This window comes from Juglans microcarpa x Juglans regia, chromosome 6D, assembly GCF_004785595.1.
Source record: "Juglans microcarpa x Juglans regia isolate MS1-56 chromosome 6D, Jm3101_v1.0, whole genome shotgun sequence".
In the NCBI taxonomy this organism is placed as follows: domain Eukaryota; kingdom Viridiplantae; phylum Streptophyta; class Magnoliopsida; order Fagales; family Juglandaceae; genus Juglans; species Juglans microcarpa x Juglans regia.
Window position 1 is genome coordinate 31,081,127 of NC_054604.1, and position 22,991 is coordinate 31,104,117.

Sequence of the window (22,991 nt, forward strand, 5' to 3'; positions counted from 1 at the left end):
TATTATAATTTTTTTAAATTTTTATATAAAATAAAATAAGTAATTTAATTTTTTAAATTTTAAAATAAAAATAATATTAAAAAATATATTTTAATAATATTTTATTCAATTTTCAGTTCCATTCAAAACAAACTAAACTTGTCCAAGGAAAAGATCAACAGCTGAATAATTGCGTAAACCATGATGATATTATAACATTAAAAACTTGTAAGTTGCCGTTAAAAAACAAAAGGAAGAGACAAAAGAGCCTGTGCTCTTTGTTCCACTTTACTACCATGTACTTCAATACGATCGTTGGCCAAATGAGGGCACCAACATCATAGTTTTCCAAAATAACGGTCAGGATGAGCCAGTCCAACGTTGTTATCATACATCACGCGTCTCGGGCGCGTCTTTCCTGTTGATGACAATAATTAAGCACTTTAAACGCTTCAGACAAACTCAAAAACTTTAAAATAAAAATAAATAACTCTCTCTCTCTCTTTGTGAAAAGTGTTTTCTATCTGTGAATCTCTTTCCTCTCTCTTTCTCCGTGCCTTTTCGGCTTCTCTGCTTTCTTCTTCTTCGGCGTCTCTGACATCTGAGCTAGCTGCTGGAGCAAGAGAGAGCTCTTTCTGCGGGCCGTGCATACAATTTACTGTAAGCATTTGTTAGGGTTTTAGGTTTGGTTTTGCTGCTTTGAGCTGGACTCGAGCTACAAAAAATTTAGTGATTCTAGTCTAGTTTCTTTGCTAATAGTAATAGATGGTTCTGTTGGGGTCTTCAACTTGAAAAGTGTTTCTCACTGTCTTTGAAGGAATCTTTATGTGCTTTTGTTGCTTTAATTGTGAGTAATTTTGTTGTTGCCAAGCCGGATATTTTCCATTCTAGGTGAATTGGAATATTTTTTTTTTTAAATTATTGTTCGAGTTTTTTTATTTTTTAAGTTGTGTAAATGAGTATGTTTGCCTATGGTTTCTACCTTGATAATTCGTGGGATTAATTTTTGTTGAAATGAATGGCTGAATCGTTAGATCTGTGTTTAAAGAGCGTGCTTTGGGTTCTCGAGCTTGAGTATAATATAGCAATACTTCAGAATGGATCTGTTTCGATAATGATGTATGCTTGTCAAGATATGATGTTCTACAGAAAGTCACATTGTTGTGTATCTATGTAATTTTAATGTGCTATAGCTATTAAGGCAGTGATTGAGTTTTCAGGGGTGAGTTGTTTACGAGGGTTTCATTGGTTTGTGCTACTGAACGTTATTCGGTCAGAAAACGTGAATTTGTCTATACCCAAGCTAAGATCAAAGTTGCTAGCTGTATTTGTTTCCCAATAATTGTGCTACGGGATAAATATCTATGGATAAAAAGTAAAGCCAAGCTAGCAAGCTTCATCCCAAGAATATGGGCAGATTCTAATTGTAGTATGATCCACCTTGGGTTGAAATCATTCACTGTCATGTTAGCTTGATGCTCACCCCTCTCAAAATGGTGCGTGGATCCTAGCTGAGCAGTTGGTAGCTGCAGATGGCTTTTCATGACACATGGATCTTAGTCGAGATGGGTTATCATGTAAAGAAACACTAGATAAGTTAAGCTGTTTAAAGTCATGCAATCAAGGAGAGATTTTGGCGGTTTGCTTTTCATTAGGGGGGAGCCCTTGAAGTGAAATCCACCAAACTGACACCTTTAGATGGTTTTTTTTCCCAGGATCTTCCAAGCACATAGACATATAGCAGGGGTGTAAACAGAATTATATTCGAGACATAGCTCCAATGCTGCTCATTTGTTGAGTTTCCAAAGTATTGTTTATCTATTCATATAAATTTCAGATTTGTTTATGTAGTATTTGCTTCGTCATTAAACTTACCAATAAAAAAATATTTTTTTCTTCGTTAATTGTTCTGGTGATAACTGACAATAAATCCTTCTATACAGGTCCTTATAGAGCATTATATCTTCACTCTACCCTGGTTGAAACTCCGTAACAGATCTGGCCATCTATCTGTCCTCTGTTTTTGTGGAGATTTGTAGACAAGGCTATTGAATTAGATCTAAAAATTACTGCCATAAAATCAGGTCCGAATTTGGTTTTTGAGTTGGTGTCCATGTTATGGCTTATCTTTAACGAAGGAGTGGATTTTAACTCAGAATTTGGCCTTTATTTCTGTAATTATATTATATTTTCCTGTGCATTTCTGTGAGTTTGTCACATAAGCATGCCTTCATGGTGGGGAAAGTCTTCTTCCAAAGATGTAAAGAAGAAAGCAAACAAGGAAAGTTTCATTGATTCGATATTTAACCGAAATAAGGGTTCATCTGAAGAAAAGTGCAAAAGTAGATCAGGAGTCTCTCGGAGACGTTCTAGTGACACTGTTTCAGAAAGGGGATCTCTATCCAGGGTGCCTTCAAGGTCACCATCACCATCCACTCAGGTGTCACGCTGTCAAAGTTTTGCAGAAAGGCCTCATGCCCATCCTCTTCCACTTCCAGGGGTACAACTTGCTAGTGTTGGGCGTACTAACTCAGGGATCAGTGCATCATCAAAACAAATATGTGATAGAGTCTCAAAGCCACTTTTTTTGCCCCTTCCAAAACCTGGATGTACCCCAAACAGGGCAGATCCCACAGATGCCGAGGTTGATATTGCCACTGGCTCTGTTTCTAGTGATAGTAGCACCGATAGTGACGATCCATCTGACTCTCGTCTTCTTAGTCCCCTGACTTCTGACTATGAAAATGGAAACAAAACCACCATAAACAGCCCTTCCAGGTGAGTCTGCTATTATGTGATTAAAAGGCTTTTTTTTTTTTGCCTATTTCAGTATTAATATAATATCTTCTTATAAAAAATAAAAAATAAAAAATAAAAAGCTTTTTCTTTTCTATGATGATGGATAAATTGGCTATGGTGATAGGAAAAATCATACTTATGCATCAGCTCTCGATCTATCTCTTTCTCACAATTCTCTCTCTACCTTTGCTGAAGTGGAATGCAGAAAGATCACTTTCCAGCTGTCAGTCAAAAGAACTCAAGCGAGATTTTGAAACCGGCTAATGTTCTATTCAATAATCGGAGTCTCTCTACATCACCTAAACAGAGACCTTTAAGTACGCATGTACAAAATTTACAGATTCCTCCCCACGGTGCTTTCTGTAGTGCTCCTGACAGCTCGATGTCAAGTCCTTCTAGAAGTCCGATGAGAGTGTTTGGGCCTGAGCAATTTATGAACTTTGGCTACTGGGCAGGAAAATCTTATCCAGATATAGCTTCTGGTCAGTGCTCTAGTCCAGGCTCGGGTCATAATTCTGGGCATAATTCAATTGGGGGTGATTTTTCTGGACAGCTTTTTTGGCCACACAGCAGGTGCAGTCCTGAGTGTTCTCCAATTCCTAGTCCCAGAATGACAAGCCCTGGTCCCAGCTCCAGAATACACAGTGGTGCTGTCACCCCTCTGCATCCACGAGCTGGATCTGCCACAGATTTGTCTGCAACTCGACCTGATGATGGGAAACAGCAGAGTCACCGGTTGCCCCTTCCTCCCTTGACAATATCAAATTCTTGCCCCTTTTCTCCCACATATTCAGCAGCTACAACTCCTTCAGTTCCGCGTAGTCCTGGTAGAGCAGAAAATCCAATAAGCCCAGGTTCACGCTGGAAGAAGGGACGCATGCTAGGGAGGGGTACATGTGGACATGTATATTTTGGTTTTGACAGGTTTGTACCAAAGAGGGTGTATTCCTAACTCTTATTTTAATTTATATTCATTGATGGTACTGTGCTTTATCTCCCACAAGGGCATTATAATTTAATTACATGAGATTGAAATCAGTGGTTGTTCTTAAGTATGGTGAAATTGAGAATTACACCAACCCTTATTTGATTTTGATCTTAGATTGACAACGTCTTCAGTCTCAAAATTGATGTTATATGATTGTTCACCTGCTATTAAATTAAAGCCACATCACTTCTAAAATAGGATAAATGAATTGAAGTCACATTATTTATCTCGCACAATTTCTTTTCAAGATTTCTTGTTGTGTCTCATTCGTTCTGATTCCTGGGCCGCAGTGAAAGTGGTGAGATGTGCGCTATGAAAGAGGTAACTCTCTTTGCAGATGATGCAAAGTCAAAGGAAAGTGCACAGCAGCTGGGGCAAGTAAGTTTCCTTTGGTAGATTTTTCAAATTTCTTGTAGTAGAGCGAATGGAATATATACTTCTCTTTGAGGAGCTTGAGGTAGATTTCGTACAATTTATTGACTTGTGACAGGAAATTGCATTGCTAAGTCGCCTGCGACATCCAAATATAGTGCAGTATATTGGGTCTGATACTGTAAGTTCTGCCTCCATTCAAACAAAAGTATTCTTATATGCTTGCTGTGATACATGTCAGGGACTTGTTATTAGGAAAACATTGATATCGATACTTGCTTAATGCATCAATTTCATGTTTTAGGTTTTATCCACATGAAGTAATGTTAGACCACTAGAAGCAATCGCTGCTTCCGAATTATTATTATATATTTAAAATTTTAGGTTCCTCTTCATTTATTGTGCAGGTAGATGACAGACTATATATATATCTAGAATATGTATCTGGTGGTTCCATCTATAAACTGCTTCAAGAATATGGTCAGTTTGGTGAAATAGCTATTCGCAGTTACACTAAACAAATTCTGTCCGGGCTTGCATATCTGCATTCTAAAAACACTGTCCATAGGTGAGTTTTAGTAATAGGTTTCCAACTTCGATTGTTTTGGGAATATTACGGTTGGTTAATTCATTGGCCCTTTTGTTTTCATCGTCTTGGAACATCACTTATTCTTATCAGTAAGGTGTAATTCTGTTTAGGGACATCAAAGGAGCAAATATTCTGGTAGACCCCCATGGCTGGGTGAAATTGGCGGATTTTGGGATGGCAAAGCATGTAAGAGCTTTCTTCTGCTTTTTTTCTATTTTCTTTTGTAAGGTACTGTTCCATGCCCTAAAAGTCTTCGATCCTTAGCATCGCGGGTGCCATATCATACAAAATAATAATAACATGTGTCATGTTGGTCGTAGTGATTTCTTCTGTCCACTGAGTTTGTTGCAAACTAGATGGTGACATTGATCAAACTAGTTTGTTTACCGATCAAAAAAAAAGTAATTGCTAAGTAGAAATGCTGTAAAAGCTTAGTTGGGACTTTTCAAAGAACCAAAAGACTGGTCAAAGCAGGAGTTGCCAATTAGGCACTAAATAGCCTGCTGCTTTATGTGTGTGTGTGTGTGTGTGTGAGTGTGTGTGTAAAGGCTAATAACCTGCTGGTTTATGTCAGATGTGAATACTTAAACCATGACACCCAGGTTCAATCTAGTTTCTGGAAATTATTTTGCAGATCTCTGGGCAATCTTGTCCATTATCATTCAAGGGAAGCCCTTATTGGATGGCGCCTGAGGTCAGCATGATTTGTTGTCACACTCTTGAGTCAACATTCTTTATGACGCTTTCTAGTAATAGCTTTTTGTTGAGTCAATTGCTTAGGTTATCAAGAATTCAAATGGTTGCAATCTTGCTGTTGATATTTGGAGCCTTGGATGCACTGTGTTAGAGATGGCTACAACAAAACCACCATGGAGCCAGTATGAAGGGGTTAGTAAAAACTGGATAAGAATTGTTGAAGATGATACATTTTCTTGCCAATTATATTCATAGCATTAAATAAATATACTAATGGATCCACTAGTCAGTGAAAGCTGCATTCTAGATATAGATTGTTTGACATGTTTTCTCTCGTGTTCTGTGCCTCTTCACAGATTGCTGCTATGTTTAAGATTGGAAATAGCAAGGAACTTCCTGCAATTCCTGATCATCTTTCAGAGGATGGAAAGAATTTTGTGAGGTGGTGTTTGCAGCGTGATCCATTACATCGTCCTACAGCTGCTCAGCTTTTGGATCATCCTTTTGTTAAGAATGCTGCACCATCAGAAAGATCCCTTTTGAGTGATGATCCTTCAGATGCAGTTCCCATGGTTACAAATGCAGTGAGATCTCTGGTACAGGCATTTTATTCACCCTCAAACGTCCATGATCAATGTTTTTATTGTTGATGCCTTGGGCTGCAAGTCTGCAATGTTTTTATCCCAAAGCAGTCAAATTATGAGAACTTAGCTGAGCGGAGTTTGCCAGGGGTTATCTAATAGCTGCATCGTTTTTTTCTGATTAGTTACATAAATTTTGCATTGATGTTGTCTATTTCTATGTTTGCTTCACACAATCAATTTATAAGTTAAACACTTACAGTGTCTCCAATCTCTCCTTATAGTAGATGGCGACTGTATCCTGTGCAAATAGTCATTCTCATACTGTTGTTGAACATGGTTAGCTTCTGAACTTCCATAAGTTTGATGTGGAAACCCAATTACATCTGTGTTGAAACATGGATTCTAGATGTTTAGTCGTTGAACTCTGTATATATATGTATCTATATGGAGCCATTAGCTAGTGAGAAACTAATATTTTGATGCCTTTCAATTGTAGTTAATGCATATTGTTCCTCAAGTAAAGAATTGTCTAGATAAATTAATGCTTATGAACTTGTTGGTATCTTTAATGAGAGGAGAAATCTGTTGTGGTTTTTGCTGGTCTGCCTTCAGTTGACTGTTGGTTTTCTCCTCTTTCAGGGCATTGGACATGTACAGAGTACTTCATGCTTAGACTCGGAAGGAGTTGGCATCCATCAGTCTAGAGGCTCAAAAACCGGTTCAGGATCCAGGTCCTCCCAATCTCTCTGATCACGCATTCATACACTTGCATGAATGGAGCATACTCATGTATCATCAATGCATTTGTGCACATATGGTTAATGTGGTAACAAGTTGTTAAGAACTAAGAAAGTGATTTGTACAGGCTTAGGGTGTGCAAGCCCCACACAGGCCCTTTGAGAAAAAGTGGGACCCATATGAAAAAAATCCAAATTGAGAGCCACGTTTTTTCTAAGGGTTTGCATGGGACTTGCACACTCTAAGCTTGTATCTAGCATTGCTCCATGTAGAGCTGTCATATGTCATGGGCATTATATTAATAACCACTTAACAGTCATTTTTTCCTCTAAATTTTTCACTTGTTTTTCCAGTGAAGCCCAGCGACGGAATATATCATGCCCAGTTTCTCCCATTGGGAGCCCTCTTCTACATTCAAGGTCACCACAACATGTGAGCAGAAGGATGTCCCCCTCTCCAATTTCTAGCCCTCGTACGACATCTGGTTCATCTACTCCCCTTAACGGTGGTAGTGGTGCTACCGCATTTCATCACCCAAAGCAGCCAACTATGTACTTTCACGAAGGCGTAGGAATGATCCAAAAGGGCCAAAATAGTTTCTATACTAATGGCAGCACCCCTTATCATGAGCCAAAGTCTGACCTATTTCGAGGGATGCCACAAGCTTCTCATGCTTTCCGTGAGATAATTTCATCTGATAGTGGTGCTTCTGGAAACCAGATGGGACGTCCTATCCTTGGGGACACCAGGGAATTGTATGAGAAACAGTTGGTTTTGGCCGATCATGCGGCTCAGCAGCCCTTAAGGGAGCATCTGAAGCAAAGTTCATCGGCAGAACTTAAACCCAGCTCACCAGTGCTCGGTCGTAACTGATTTACATTTGAATCCTAGCCAGAGGAGGATTCCAGGCATACATACCAGATTCTTTATGATGCTTCAATGGCATCATATTCATCGCTGATAACACCATTTTGTACTTAGAAATTGAACTTGGGGAAGCAACTGAATAAGGTTGGATTCTGTTGCGAGCCTAAATGACAAGAGAGATGATTTTGAAGTGCCCTCCGTACATGATTAGTCGGTTCAAATGGTAAGCAATATTCATAATTGGCAAATTTTTCCCTTCCAGCATTAATTAAAGCATTTCTCCAATTCCCTGTATCTCTCCTTACATTCCCTGTATTGTGAATTTCATATATTTTCCCGTGGAAAATGATACACATACAACTTTTTCGTAATCCTGTTTTAAATGAGAGGTATTTTTGTAAAATAATTTATAAAGGTAATATCCTTTTTTAGAAAGACTCAATTTAAAATATGGTTGTAAAAGGAGTTGCACGTGTATCGTTACTCATTTTCCCGTATCAGCTTCAACCACTTCATAGGTCCTGCCAAATCATTGATTTTGCAGAAAAGATGGCTGCTGAAGATCCAGCAATCGGCAGTTCCTTACAATGGAGAGCATTCCCGCATGTGTAAAGAAGTGCATTTATACCACACCTGGAAAACCTAAAAGGTACAAGAGTTACTACGATGAGGACTCTTGATATTTTTCCTTTTTCTCTTTTGAAAGGGGGAAATGATGGGGCCGTGGCAAAGAATCTTTGTACAGTAAGGATGGGAATTAAATTAGGCGTTTTTAACAATCTATTGTATCAGTTAATTGTAACTCAGCCCCTCTCTTATAATGGGTTGTCATGACGATATCGTTGTATTGACGTCATACTTGCATCAGATTAAGGAAATCTAGTTCATCTTGTAGCTCTTGCTCTCGTGAGATCCTCTGGATAGTGATTTAAGCTGTACCCTCGTGATGTTTCTACCTTGGCTTTCAACTGAGGCATCCTTTTCCTGAGGGGGTTCAAACAATTTCAAGGAATGCGCTAACACAGCAAATGGCGGTTGATTGATTCAAAGCAAATGCTGTTTATAATTTCTATATGATAAAGGCCCCTCAAGAATTAGAATCAACATGCCCATTAAAAAGTTGCTGTCAACAACTTCCCCATGCCTAATACCAGCAGGAACGGCAAAGAAGGTCTCCCACAAATGGTTTCACAAGTCAAGAACGAATAAGAAAAGGACTGCTGTATATATAGCTCATCCATGCATGGCAATGAACATGGTTGTCAGATGTGACCTTCTTCTAGTAAGGAACACAAAGCGTAATCCACAACTCAACATTGCCTTAATCACAGCTACTTTTGGTTTGTCAAATCCACACTGAAGTCCCACAATTTCTTCGCCAATTCTACATCTTTAGCGTGAGTGCTTGGTTTCGCTTTGTTACTGTCCATGAAATATTCACCACTTACTCCTTCAACTTGTGGATGCAATGCCACATAGCATTGCGTTGCTGCTCCCTGCAACAATGCAAAAGAACTGAATAAGCAACCATGCCTGCAAGGGCACAACTAAATCGGTGAAGCTGCTTTTGTTTTGTTAGGACTTGCAGATTAACCATTGAAAGTAGCAAATATTAATATTAATATGATGCATACCTGATGAACATTTTTAAGCACATATTTACCAAGCGTGGTAGCAATAGCTGCAACGAACCAAAACACACAAATATTAATACAACCGATACTTTTACATTCTATGAAAGAACTAAGAAACTCATGATCTGGTTAGATTAAATTCGACATGGTTCTGATATGGTGTTTATGTTGAAACCCATAATCTAAAAGAGAATCTTTTCCTAGATGCACCATGCAATAATTAAGATGCATTGATTATCGTCAAAGGAGTCCACAAAGTTCCATAACAAAGATGTTTTCATTGTTGTCAGATTTGTGCAGGTATGAATTTAGAATACCTGAAACCTGATCCTAAACAAAGGAAGCATTAGAATTGAACCCAGCCGTTCACTTACGGTAAATATGCACGTATGTCTTTAAACAAAATTGAATACAAGTGAAATGGCTCAGAGTTTTACCGTTAATGAAACCATGGTGACGCAGAAGGTTTGTAACAATTGCTCCCGGATGAAGGGAATTAGCAGTTATCTCCACCCCTTCTTCCTGTTTAAGATAGGGAAGAAAACAACAATTGCAGCTTAGATCCCACGTCACTTGACAATATGACTAGATGGAATTATGAACAGAAAGAACAACAAAACGAACGTCGAAAGACTTGTTATCATTCCTGTCCTGAAGATAAAAAAAGTAGACCTTTATATTGAATCAAATGGTGGCAATATTCGTTAGTGGTCAATGCAGCAACTATGTCTCACTTACAATCTTCCATAGTTACTGATTATATAGAACTTCTTAAGCTTGATCTATGTACATTTATTTAAACTTGGTAAAAAGACCCCAAACTAGCTCCTTCAAGCACAGGTGAATTGCAGTGACTTCAGAATTTATTTCTGGAGCTAGCCAAAATAAGGAAAGTTTATAGATGTTTCATTCAATCATGCACACACTCTATCAAGATACTACTTTATTTATCATCACCAATTTGTGCCTGAGGATATTATGCACACCAGGATACGGATTATATGCCAGGCCAGAGTCACAAAAGTAAAAACACTCTTTATCATTTGTAAGTTAAGCTAGCAATTGATAGTTTATTAGGATATAAATTTTTACCATATATAGGTTCAACTGAATTACTAATAAAAGTGGGCTATGCCTATTGCACTTTTAAAAAAACCTTTGATTGCCTTACAAAAAAAAATCCAATAAAAGTAAATGAAGTGACAAATCAAGTAATTTAAAAACAAGTAACAGAGACGACATAAGAAAGAAGTTTCATGCTTAGCTGCTGAGGATGAGACAAGGGAAGATAGCAGCAACGAAAAATTTAAAATATAAAGTCCAGTATATCTGGCACAGTATGATTACAAGCACTTAACTCACATTCTTGTACTTTCTCCAGGATATGAATATTAACTCTTTATTTTTTCATCTCTATTCTAATTCTAGACAATAAGGACCGTTTGGATTGCAAGATGGTCTCGTCTCGTCTCATCTCAACATCCAAACATTACAAATACAAACAGTTTTCAATTTCAAATCTTTAACTTTTTCATCTAATCATTACAACTTTCCCAAACTTCCAAACAAAACACAAAAACAATTTAACTTTTTCAAATCTCAAAACACAAATAATATTAAGAAATTATATTCTAACAATATTTTAATTTTATAATTTTTTTATTCAACTTTTTTTTTTTCTCCTTTCCCAAAACCTCATAAAACATCTTAACTCAAATCATTTTAAATTTTGATCACAATTCAAGCAAATGAAAACTTTGAACTTGAGTATCTATTTTCAGATGATTTCACGTGGACCACTTATGCATGAACTTAGCTGGAAGGATCTGGTGTCACCAGGGGAAGATATTGAAATAACAGAATCCAAACAGGCAAACACAACTTTTTTTTTTATCGGTAAACCAAAAAAATAGGCAAACACAACTATTGCAAATGTCTTAAAGAAAAAATATTTACTGGACTCCCAACCATGTTCAATAACACTTCTCATCTTTGGAAGCTATTTCTATATTAAATCAATGTCATACATGAACAATGTGCGGCTTGCATAAGCATTTTCCTTATCAGTAATTCAGGTATTGAACACAGTTTCTCAAAAATATAATTTCCAATAATATAGAAAGAAACTAAAAATTTCTTAACAAGAAGTATATCCACGATCAGATTTACAATTTTCTTCCTATTAGGATTAATAAATGATGGCTTATATGCAATAAGTACCTTCAAGCGCCTCGCAAGCTCATTAGCATGCAATATGTTGGCAAGCTTTGATTGTCCATAAGCAAAAAGAGTGTTATATCTGTTAATTATCAAATAAAAAAAAAAATTGGGGAAAAGGCATTTTTATTTATAAGAACCACAGGCCACAAAACATATTTTACTTAAAAGGCAAGGTCATCAAATTGTCCAGTCAAAGGTCTACCCCGATTCATCATTGATCTTATCAAAACGGATTCCTTCATGATATGTGAATCGGTGACCCTCTGATGCTAAATTAACAATCCTTCCCTCCTTCTTGCTTTCATGAGCTGTTTTTTTCATCGTCTCCAATAGAAGGTTTGTCAAAAGAAAATGACCTGCAAACGAACTAAGACCTCAGCACTCCATATTCCACTCACTTGAAAGGTAAGTAGCAACTGTATTAACAGAAAATCTTTAAAATATGTCATGGGAAGTGCATATGGGAACAACTGATAGGCAGCTTTTCAGATCCGGATACAATCTTTATCTCTGATTCCCCCGAAAAACAAAAGAAAAAAGGGAAGTGTAACTACGTTTCCCTGTTTTGATACTGTCAAGACTATTCGTGATAAAAGATTACTGCAGCCTCAACGCAGATCAAAGGAGCTCGAGAGGAACATACCTAAATGGTTAGTTGCAAACTGCAGCTCAATATTGTCTTGAGAAAGCATGAACGGAGATGCCATCACCCCTGCATTGTTGCTTTCAAACAAACAATACAGAATTTCAGTTCTACTTGTTAAGTTTCCAATCTTAAAACTGAAATTAAAAAGGGAGTTTTTCTTTGTGTGTTTGCTTCACTTGGTGGGTGTAGGGGTCTCCTTTTTTAAAAAGTTCCATGAAATAGAAAAATAAAAGTGATGTGTCCAAACTAGGAGTGTAATCGGTTCGGTCTGGTCCGGGGGGCGTCATGGACCGAAAATTTCGATCCTCCTTTTTTCGTACCGGACCAATTACCCCTAAGGACCGAACCGTTAGCTATCAGTCTGGTCGGTTCAATCGGTCCAAATGAGCGAGGATCATTTTTTTCCTCCTTTTTTTGGTAGATAAATTAATACAAAAAATAAATTAAATTAGTAAAATCAAAATAAGTGAGCTCTTTAATATGGATTATGTAACTAACTCATTAAAAAAATAATTAATTATAATTATATTTATGATGTTAATAGTTACTAACTTGGTACTTTAGCAGAGTATGTATCTACATATAATAACATATATTATTATATGATTTATCGTATGATATATTAGTTAATTGATAGCATATATTATTTTATATTTTATATGGCCAATGGTGATAGATTAGAGAAAATTACATAATTAACTTATACAACTACTATATAAAATAATATATAACCCCCAGGGGTTGGCTCAAGTGGTAAAGGCCTTGAGCTTGGGGGTATGCTCTCCCTAGCTCTAAGGTTAGCTCTAAGGTTCAAATCCCCTTAGGTGCAAACAATCTCTAGGGACTATCGAACTAGGGGATTTTCCCCTTGAATTACCTGAGATGCACTTAAGAGAAATTCCTTGGCGAGGGCTTGTGCACCTCCGGAATTAGTCGGGATGTTGTTCCTAGACACCCGATGCCACTAAAAAATGAAATAAAATAACATACTATATATATAATATTTAAAAAATTTATATGTAAGTGATTCGGTCGGTTTAGGTCCAGTCCGGACCGAAAACCGAATTTTGGAGACACCATCGACTGAGACCAAGTAGGGGTGATTTCAGTCCGATCTGGTCCCTTTTTTTGGTCCGGGCCGAAAAACTTTCACCCCTACAAATGGTGGCATACAAACTCATGCACCCACTTGTTTATAGATGATAGATTGTAACACCCAGGCCCAGTACTAAGCCCAAGCTAATCGCATGTTCTATAAAACTTTTCTTTTGGGTTAACATGTATGAAAAATACACTTGGTATTTAACTAGTAATTTTGGAGTAGGCTGCGGGCCTAAATATTTATTTTGGCACAGTATAGATTTTATTGGACTGGATAATTGGGTTAGAATCTTTTAATGAACCAAGTGAGAATTGGCCAAAAGATTTATGGGATAAGTTGTAATATTTTTAGAAGCTGAGTCAGGACCCATAACTCACGGAAAAAGCGAAAACCTTGTTCACCAAAAAACCCAAGCCCATGAGAACCCAGGGATCAGTTACCACGCCATGCACATTTTCACGCCATGCACGCCTTCCTCCCACTACATTCACGACAACAATTTTGATATATATATATATATATATATTCACGTATAAGCATGTTGTTCATTCGTTTTCCAAACTAGGGTTGACACACATAGTTTTCCAGCAACCAAACCCTAGGACACCACTACCTTCAACCGCTGCTTAGCCACCATGAACCCTAACTACCACGTTGCCAACTAGAGACTCCATAGTGCAGCCTGAGTTTGAGTTCCTTGAGTTCTTAGTAGCAAGCGAAGCAATCTTTAGAGGCAGGAGTGTAACCAAGAGTGTTTTCAACACAAGCTGCATGCACACAACAACAACCCAACCCTGGGGAAGAAACGATGCCGTATGGTATTCCTTCTCCCCTCCTACTTTTCCTACCCTCTCCCGACAGTTTCTCCTTCCCCCTAATTTCTCTTTGGACGTTCTCCCCGATCCCACGTTTCCTCCCACTATATTCATATACCTCACCCCAATTTTCTCTTAACACACCGACTCTCACTTCCTCTCCCTCTCATCAGTTTCTCACTTCACAACTGCTTCCCCCCGATGCCCTTCATCCTCCTCTGCGCCAAACTCCCCCTTTCCCACACCTCACTCTCTCTGTTTTTCCTCTCTCTTTGTTGCCCCCGCTTCCTCTGTCATTGCTGACGCTGGCCACCACCTCATCCCACGAAAAAGGAAAAAAAATCAGCACAGCCCCAAGCCACGTCTCGGCGTTATTAGCCGCTACACTTCTGCCACCACTCACCCATCCAACCGTAAACCACCAAGCCCAGCCATGGCCAACCACCGTAACCTCTATCATCAATCTGCCTCCCTCTACCTCTATAGCACGAAACACCAGCCTCCACGCACGTCTAGCAGGACACCCAACCACTACCTTGCACCACCACGACCCACCCTTTATAAAACCACTGAAAGCCTTGTTTTTATACAACAAAAACAGAGCAAGTTTCTTGCTCAGCCCTCCACCATGCACTACTGCAGCACCACCTTCCGATTCACATGTTGCCAAGCGTTTTAAGGAGACAAACGAACCTCCGTGGTTAGCCTCCATTGCCTAAGCTGCCAATGTGAGCACTACCATTGTTTACCTCAGTAAACCGGTCGCAACTTTCTCTCTTTCTACATGATTCTCTCTCTCCCTCACAATCCACTGCCGTTGTGCTCCACCGTCGACTACAGCCCAACCACCATTTCGCCGCTCGCTACCTCTCTCTCGGTAAAATTTTCCTTCCTCCCGGTGTCAAGCCTCTTTCTATTTCGGTTTCTTTTTTTATTATTTTTCTTTTGTTTTTCTCCTTTTCTCCATAAACGGATATGTCTTTGTAAAATAGCTTTTAGGCTTTAAGCCCTGATGGACATGATCTCCCTTACGAAGATTGCATCAAGCCCTTTTGTCATGTGATTTTCCGTAAAGCAACTGAAGAATTCTTTTAAATGATTTTACGTTATTGCCCTTAATAGCTAAGCCTTGACAGAATACTTATTTGACTTGGGCTGGCCTCAACTTTTAAAATTGGACATATATTTTAAGTGGGGCTTGATGTTAAATAAACTTGTGATTGAGTTGGAATTATGTTAAGTAAATATTAAGTGGAGATGCATTTTACATGGGCTTAGTTTTAATTGACTAAATATGTTAGTCATAAACTTTATTTTACAGAATTAATTTAGAGTTTAATGTATTAGTCGGAGAAGTTAAGTGGATATCGATGAATTTGTGAAGAGATGATATTTTAGTGTTACGAGAATTTTAAATTTTTAGGAAAAATAGGTCATTTTACTATTCAGGCTTAAATATCAGAATACGTGTTTAATTATAGATTTAAGTAAGTTACGTGTCCATTTTATAGGTGACGATTGATATTCACTTAGCACTATAGTGAAAAATTCAGAGAAGAGAAAAAGTTCAGGTAAGCGGTATTTCTATGTTAGACTTTGCATAAAAGAAATGGACTGACATTGATTGGATGAAAAATATGCATATTTTGTTATGAAAAAAAATTTGAAACAACCTTAGTTATTTGTTCTGCATTGTGCATAAAATCTATATAAAAGAGAGTATTTTCCGTCATAACTGGTGTAGACATGAGCAAAATTTCTTTGTGTCCTCTCTCAGAGTACTCCGGCAACCCCCACAACGGCTCCGTTGGTCTTGCCGTCGACACAGAACGAGTCAACGCTTTTCGGCGAGTCTTCTAGGAGTACTCCGGCATCAAGGAGTGGTCTTCAGCCGTGTTCCTGTGTCGCAGATTTCGATTCTCTGAGATGACGAATGGTTGTTGAAGGAGGGGAGTTGGTCGGTATCGGCTCTTCTATGGAGTTGGTCATAGAATCTAAATCTTTTACTTTGATGAAGGAGGGGAGCATGTTGGTCATCACTGAAAGGAGTCGAAGGGTGATATCTAAGCTGGTTCTGGGTTTAACAACAGTACAGTGGCTGGCCAAGGCCATGGAAGCGTGCACAAAAGATGAGAAACAAGATTTTTTCTCTACTATCCGGGAAGGTAGACGCAATTTCACGGCACATCGTTGCTCGAATGCTCGAGGACGTTATATGGCAGTGAAGGAGTATGGAGGTGGAGGGGGGAGGAATTTATTTTCATTCTTGAGGAGGGGAGCAGTGGTTGGAGAAGGATGGGGGAGGTGCTGCATGATTTTTCCTTCGGCAAGAGAGGGAGTGACGGGTTGGAAGAACAAGGTGCTGTAGGACATGGCTTTGTCAGGGAGCCGTGCAGCAGACATGCGGCGAGGCGATCCTATGCAGCAACTCTAAAGACGGGTCAGGCTTCGGGGGTTCAGAGTGAGGAGGGTTTGCAAATTATGCCTCAAGACCAGCTTGTCGAGATGCACAATTCTTTAAAAGAAATGGAAACCCAACTTGGCAAGTTGAAGGCAGCGATAACTATTTTGTCTACGAAAATAGACCGGCTTTCAGTTGGAGGCAACAGGGTTGTAAGTAACAAGATAGGCCCGAATCCTTTAAACTCAGAAAAAGGAAAATGGAATATTGGATTCGGCCTTGTCCCTAAAACCAGATCAAGGAGACTATGGTGGGTCAAAAGGAAATCTAGGTTATTTGAAGCAGGGTCTACATCGGGTATTGGCGTAGAGACATTAGTGGAATGTCACTCGCCTCACGTAAAGACATTAGTGGAATGTCATTCGCCTCATGTAACACAGGATAGACCGATAGTCGGTATTACACCCTTGGTCCCCGAAGAAACTATGGCTCCCTCGTCAAAATTGTTGAGTGTACTGTCGAGGTCTGAAGGAGATGTAGGATCCGCTATCACCCCAGAGGTGAAAGGACTTGCTGCCACCCCAGAATCTCCAATGGAGAGAACCAATGAAGTTGCTGGAGAACCTATGGGTTTGGCATTGGTGCCTTGTTTAGAGTTGGGAGTGCAGTTGGATACTGTGTTTGGGGATAACGTTGCTCCCCTGGTCTTTCTTCCTCCAATAGTAGACTGGATTCTGCCTAAAGTTAACAAAATTCAGAAATTTGTGGGAATCTCACATGGAGGATGTGAAGATCAATTTAAAGAACTAATCACTACGATTGAGGCAAGCCACGCACTTGAAACCAAATCAAATTTCAAGAAAAGCAGGGAGTTACAGCGTCTTTCCTGGGCAATCAACTACGACGCTAAAGGTGGTAGCTCATCTAGAGGGAAGTCTAAAGGGAGGGCATTGTGAAGACAGGAGGAATCAAGGGGTTGGGGTTGGGTGTTTAGGTAGAGTTTTAGTTCTATGGAAAATAAGGGGTTGGGATCGGGTCTAGTGTATTTTGGGTTGTTTTTCCAAGGGCTTTTTGGGTCATTTTGGGTAAGGTATTTTCTTGTATACATTCAGTGTATTTGGTTTCTCCTTTTGATATATATAATTTTTTACTTATAAAAAAAAAAAAAGGGGGCAAATATGAAATCTGAAATTTTTTTGTATGATTACGAAAAGATACTCTAGATCTATTTTGATTATGTAAAGATGCTCTAAATCTGTTATGTTCTATTTAGGCCCTGCCACGGGTAAAATAGTGGTATACAACCCCGTCATGGGAAATAATAGCGATATACGACCCTGCCACGGGTATAATAGTGGTATACGACCCCTGCCATGATAGTAGTGGCCTCTATTTGAGTGCACACCATTTAGTGACAAAATGATTTATATTCTGCTTGGCTATCAACAGATGCACAACTCTGCTAAGGGAATTAAACATAGCTTCTGTTCTAATATGATGCTCTGAAATGATGATGATGTTCAGTCATGCTATGCCAAATGATACTTTTGAATAAGAATATTTCTGAACTTTTGTTCTGATATTTTTTATAACATGTTTTGATTCTGCATTCTGAAAGTAAATGTTTTGTTCTATTTTCTGAACTCTGTAAATGTTCATGTTTACATACTAGTATATGTTCTCCGCTTACTGAGTTGTTGATAACTAACCTCTTATCTCCATAATATTTTTCAGATAATTTGAACATTTCAACTGAGGATCAAATTAGGGAGCATGGGTGAGATGGTTTAAGCATGTTGGATTAAGCATACAAGGTTTCTATGATTATTGGAGAATATTATTCAATAACTTTTTTTTTTTTTTTACTTATCAAAAAAAAAAAAAAATTGTCGTTTTGTTTGGATGACATGGTATTTTAAGAGGTTGACATTTATATTAAGAGTTTGTGGTGTTCCTAGTTAATTATTTAGATTAATTAAGGACTCGTTTGTTTTCGGAGATGAGATGAGATTAAAGTTAAAAAGTTGAATAAAATATTGTTAGAATATATTTTTTAATATTATTTTTATTTTGAGATTTGAAAAAGTTGAATTGTTTATTTTATTTTGTATTGGAAGTTGAGAAAGTTGTAATGATTAGATGAGATGAGATGAGATGTTTTCTGAAAGCAAACGAGGCCTAAGTTAAAATAGTGAGATCTATGTGTAATTGAGAAATTGGAATCTATATCTGCACTGTGAGATGTGAGTTTAAGTGATTTGAAGTAACTCTCCAACCCATCCGAGACCGTGGCATTACATAGAGAGATAGATAGAGACAGACAGACAGACAGAGACAAAGACAAAGACAGAGGAATGACTTTGAGGGAATGGAATTGAACTAATTACAAAAGCTCCTGCAAAGAATGCTTACATGAGGATATTCAGTGGAAGACCCAATTCAGTATAATCTGATGCAAATTTCCTTACCGATCCCATTGAGCTAAGATCTAACTCCATGACATCAATTTTAGCATTGGGGATTTCCTTAAGTATTTCTTCTTTGGCATTCCTACCAGCATCCATATTCCTTACAGCCATAATTACATGGACAGCACGCAAAGCCAAAATGCGGGTTGTCTCTGCACCAAGGCCACTTGATGCTCCTGAAATTCAAATCAATGTGAGAATTGAAATATTCCAAAACATGCAGAATTAATCAATTACTGCAGCCAATAACAGGGTATGCCAAGAATTTTCTTATTTTTTTCTGAAACTCATGAATATAAGTGACGAAGTGATGGTGCCATAGGATCACCCAAAAGAGTGAACGATTTCCATTAGTCATTTTGTCTAATCAACCTTATGGGAGAACCAACACAATGCATAACCATCTGCTTGCATCATTTTTTTGTCAAGAGTTGAAAGATTTTTTTTTTCCTTTTGTAGGGGTGATTGGTTATAGTATCCACAACATAGCTTCTTTTTATCCCAAAAAACTGATGTACCATGGCACGCGCTCATTTTGTATATGAGATATTTTTCTCCGAATTTCTCGTATTGCTTTTCATGGGAGTTCACCTTGATATAGGAAAGAGCTATTGAACAGGTGTATGCTCATTTCCAGGTAACACTTTCAATCAACAAATGTAAATTGCTACATTCACTTTTCCAAAGAAACCAACCTCTAAAATAAGCATATATTTGGAAAAATTAAAAAGAGCTCAGTAATAAAGTCCCACCATATCACTCGACTGATACTTTGAAATTTGATACTAATATACACCAAGTTTCCAATTTTGGTATCTTAGGCAACAGTTTCAAACATGTGAACAGAAACTAAATTTATTTCAATAGACCAGGACCGTGATCAATCAATCGTTCAAATAAAGCAGAATAGAATGAAAGATAACCGTCAAAGTGAACCTATATACACTAACTCGTGCATCATGTATGTGCAAGGTTTCCATCAACTCCGACTACTCTATAAAAACTCACAAATCCATGAATTCGTCAGAATGCTCAATTTGTTTGAGCTCTCGTTTGTTGTGCTCTTACCAATTCTATCCCCTGTAACATCTTTTATTAAGAACTGATACCATTAGATAATAAGCTGTAATCCATGAAAGAACAATAGCAGTTATTTAGAAATAAACAAACCCCATCGATTTATTCTCCAAAAAATATAAAATCGAACACATAGTCCTGAAAAAAAATTTCCCACGAAAACACAAAAACCCAATAACAGAAAAATATATACGAATCTGACGAATTAGAATAAATCGAAATCAAAATACCCCCAGACCAAAAGAAACGACCTGTAACGATGGCAGTGAGACCGGTTCCATCAATTCCTTGGGTAACTTGCTCTGCTGTGGAACAGGCTGAGAACCCGGATGGCCCTTTCCAACCAAAAATCCACATTTTCTTGCCGGGTAATACCAACCAAGAACAAACTCACGAACTCTTGTGTCACTCCTCACTTCGATACAGCCGGCGTTTTCATTGGCAGCGTGTAGTCCTACCACTTACATATAGTCCAAGTTAGAAACGTCCAACTATTACACTGTTTTTTTAATTATTAATTATTTAAAAAACCGGCCTATTTCATTTCTCCATCAAGTTTTAATTTTTTAATTTGTAGGGATCGTAAAAAAAAAATTACTTTTTTAATAATAAAGTTCATCCTTTTTTTAAAATAATGCATGGCACTTACATAATTTAAAGTCTCACGTATTTTTTTTTTTTTTAAGTAAGTATGAAATTTCTAAGAAAAAAATAATGCTTTCATATTAGATCTTATTCTTTTTCAAATAGAGTATATGAAATTTATACATCTTAAGATTGTATCCAACGTTATTCTATATATATTTTTTGTTTTTGTAAAAGAGTGGCATATTTTTAATATGAAAAATATTAAATGTATTTGAGAAAAAATTATAAAAAATTTATTTTTTTATATATCAGTTATTGATATGTTAAAAATTATAAAATTTTAAATTAATTTTAAATTTCAAAAGAAAATTAATAAAATAAATTTTGTAAATAAAATTATAAGTAAAAATATAGGTATACGTAACACTATTCTTTTAATATATACATATACATATATATATATATATATTAATTCTGTGAATTCAGTAGGATATTAATTCTCTTTACGTTTCTTTTTTGGTCTTTGGATGTGTCCTAATCAAAGGTGGCCACCACATTTCTTTGAGGTGATTTTTTTTAAGGAAAAAAAAAAGATCTTATGGCTAAGAATGTAGCTGCGATATTTTCAATTAATAAGGTATTAAGAAAATGATAGAGTTACTATTTATTTACTATTCATTTATTATTTATTTTATATATTTTTTTTAATTTTTTATTTTATTTAATAGTTAAAGAAGTGATTATTAATAAAATTATATATTTTTTATTTTTTTAATAATTAAAAATAATAATAAAATATTTAAAAGAAAATAATAAAAAAATAAAAATATTAAAATGAATTATTGATAATAAATAGATAGTAATAAGATGTTACTATCCAAGGCATTAACTCTCGCATTAACTCTCGTCATAATTACTTGACTTGTCGTGAAAGTAGTCTGTTGGGTCGGATTTTAGGGTCTAGTTGAGCTGTGCGACAGGTGCCTTTGGAAAGATGCAAAGCAAAAGTAACCTAAAAGGCAGATAATGCGCTTGTTACGTCGATGTGTTGTATGTGTTGACTTGTGTTTGCCGATCAAAAAACGAAAAACAAGATAGCTATTTTGAACTAACCTAGAAGTGTTTTGGCATAATGAAGATATCTGCATAAACATATATTCTCTAATGAAAATATAAATTTAATTTCAATGATAATAAAGTTATTTGCTTCTTATATCTCTTAATGGAAAGTTTGTGAGCAAGGGTGGAACTACTAAGAAGCTTGGGAGACTTTAGCCCTCTCATAATTTTTAAAATTTGATGAAAATTAAATTTTGAAATGTGTTTTTATAAAATAAACTATATAAAAATTAATATTTAACTCTCCAAAATTATTTTTTTTAACTTGACCCCCCCCCTCCCGAAAACTAGATTTTTTGGTTACGTCCCTGTTTGTGAACTTGGTGGTGTTGCCATATATATTTTTAGTTATACTAATAACCTAGTATTTTTATAGCCTAAAGTATTTTTCTTCTAGATATGACTAGTCATTTTCATATTCGCAAAAGGTTTATGAGCCACCTTTTAAGGGAATGCATGAGCCACCATTTGCCACCCATATTCGACCTGTTCTAGCACCTCTTCATCCTCTGGCCATCTCTGTCTTCTTTGTTCTTAAATTTGTCATTTTTACTATAGTTTCTATCTTTTTCTTTTTTTCTTTGCTTAGAATTTTAAAAATCATATCTATCGTTATACATTGTCGTCCACCATAGACACATTGCCAAAAGCTTCTTGGAGTCCAAGTTGGAATGCGAGATCCCATTTTGACAAGTGAAGGTCTATTATATACAGTTATTTCACAATTCATTTTTAATTGACCAATAGAATCATGTCACTTCATTAAAAAAATTTACAAATTTACAAAACTACCATGAATTTCAAGTAGAGTTGTAAAATATATGTACAAGGTATATATCATTTTCCCTCCATGCCTACTAGCCTTGTTGCTCTCTTGTTTTTTGAGTCCTCGTTTTTCGTAAGGAAAAGTGTTATAACAATAAAGAAATTTTATAAAAGAAAAATTATAAAAAATAATACTACGTATAAATTATTTAAATTAAAATTGCAAAAATATAAAAGCTGGATAATTATCATCAATTTTGTAAAATTTTAAAATACAAAAATCTAAATATTAAATTTGCAATGAATCCTATTATTACCTGGATAGGGTTATTATTATAGCAAAGAAGACAGCGATGGACCAAAATGCGGAGTTTAAGGCGGTTGTAACACGCCACCCATTTTAGTGGGCAAAAGGTCTGTGGGGGCAGCAGATACACCTTTTCATCCCCCAGCAGATACACCTTTTCATTTCAACGTCTCACCCACTTGGCCAACCCCACCCCCCCCCCCCCCCCCCCCCCCCCCCCCCCCCCCCCCCCCCCCC

The 22,991-nt window shown here is 37.0% G+C and overlaps 2 protein-coding genes across 3 annotated transcripts; one reads left to right on the plus strand and one right to left on the minus strand.

Moving 5' to 3' along the window:
- Positions 1-457: 457 nt before the first annotated feature.
- LOC121234324 (mitogen-activated protein kinase kinase kinase YODA) lies at positions 458-8,506 on the plus strand. 2 transcript variants are annotated; one of them, XM_041130228.1, is made up of 14 exons: positions 458-639; positions 1,695-1,786; positions 1,923-2,757; positions 2,974-3,702; positions 4,057-4,144; positions 4,257-4,319; positions 4,546-4,706; positions 4,838-4,913; positions 5,362-5,421; positions 5,508-5,615; positions 5,780-6,019; positions 6,647-6,738; positions 7,099-7,835; positions 8,157-8,506. In XM_041130228.1, exons 3-13 carry the CDS (start codon positions 2,204-2,206, stop codon positions 7,616-7,618), a joined length of 2,691 nt encoding a protein of 896 aa, XP_040986162.1. In that variant the 5' UTR covers positions 458-639; positions 1,695-1,786; positions 1,923-2,203; the 3' UTR covers positions 7,619-7,835; positions 8,157-8,506. The 2 variants fall into 2 exon arrangements, with proteins under 2 accessions (XP_040986162.1, XP_040986161.1); XM_041130227.1 differs by lacking the exon at positions 1,695-1,786.
- Positions 8,507-8,704: 198 nt separating this feature from the next.
- Positions 8,705-20,431, minus strand: LOC121234331 (short-chain dehydrogenase TIC 32, chloroplastic-like). Its single transcript, XM_041130237.1, has 8 exons — positions 20,227-20,431; positions 18,843-19,074; positions 12,110-12,189; positions 11,669-11,822; positions 11,467-11,545; positions 9,684-9,768; positions 9,247-9,293; positions 8,705-9,108 (listed from the first exon to the last, which is right to left on the minus strand). Exons 1-8 carry the CDS (start codon positions 20,330-20,332, stop codon positions 8,944-8,946), a joined length of 948 nt encoding a protein of 315 aa, XP_040986171.1. The 5' UTR covers positions 20,333-20,431; the 3' UTR covers positions 8,705-8,943.
- Positions 20,432-22,991: the final 2,560 nt, after the last annotated feature.

What these genes read in the sequence shown, in the direction of transcription:
- LOC121234331 (XM_041130237.1), bottom strand. Translation starts at nt 20,332, where the DNA reads ATGTGGATTTTTGGTTGGAAAGGGCCATCCGGGTTCTCAGCCTGTTCC. An exon ending in TCTCACTGCCATCGTTACAG is followed by an intron (nt 19,075 to 20,226) that starts GTCGTTTCTTTT and finishes TTTGAATTTCAG; the next exon opens with GAGCATCAAGTGGCCTTGGT. An exon ending in AGCTTGCGAGGCGCTTGAAG is followed by an intron (nt 9,769 to 11,466) that starts GTACTTATTGCA and finishes TATCTTAAACAG; the next exon opens with GAAGAAGGGGTGGAGATAAC.
- LOC121234324 (XM_041130228.1), top strand. Translation starts at nt 2,204, where the DNA reads ATGCCTTCATGGTGGGGAAAGTCTTCTTCCAAAGATGTAAAGAAGAAA. An exon ending in ACCATAAACAGCCCTTCCAG is followed by an intron (nt 2,758 to 2,973) that starts GTGAGTCTGCTA and finishes CCTTTGCTGAAG; the next exon opens with TGGAATGCAGAAAGATCACT. An exon ending in ATTTTGGGATGGCAAAGCAT is followed by an intron (nt 4,914 to 5,361) that starts GTAAGAGCTTTC and finishes ATTATTTTGCAG; the next exon opens with ATCTCTGGGCAATCTTGTCC.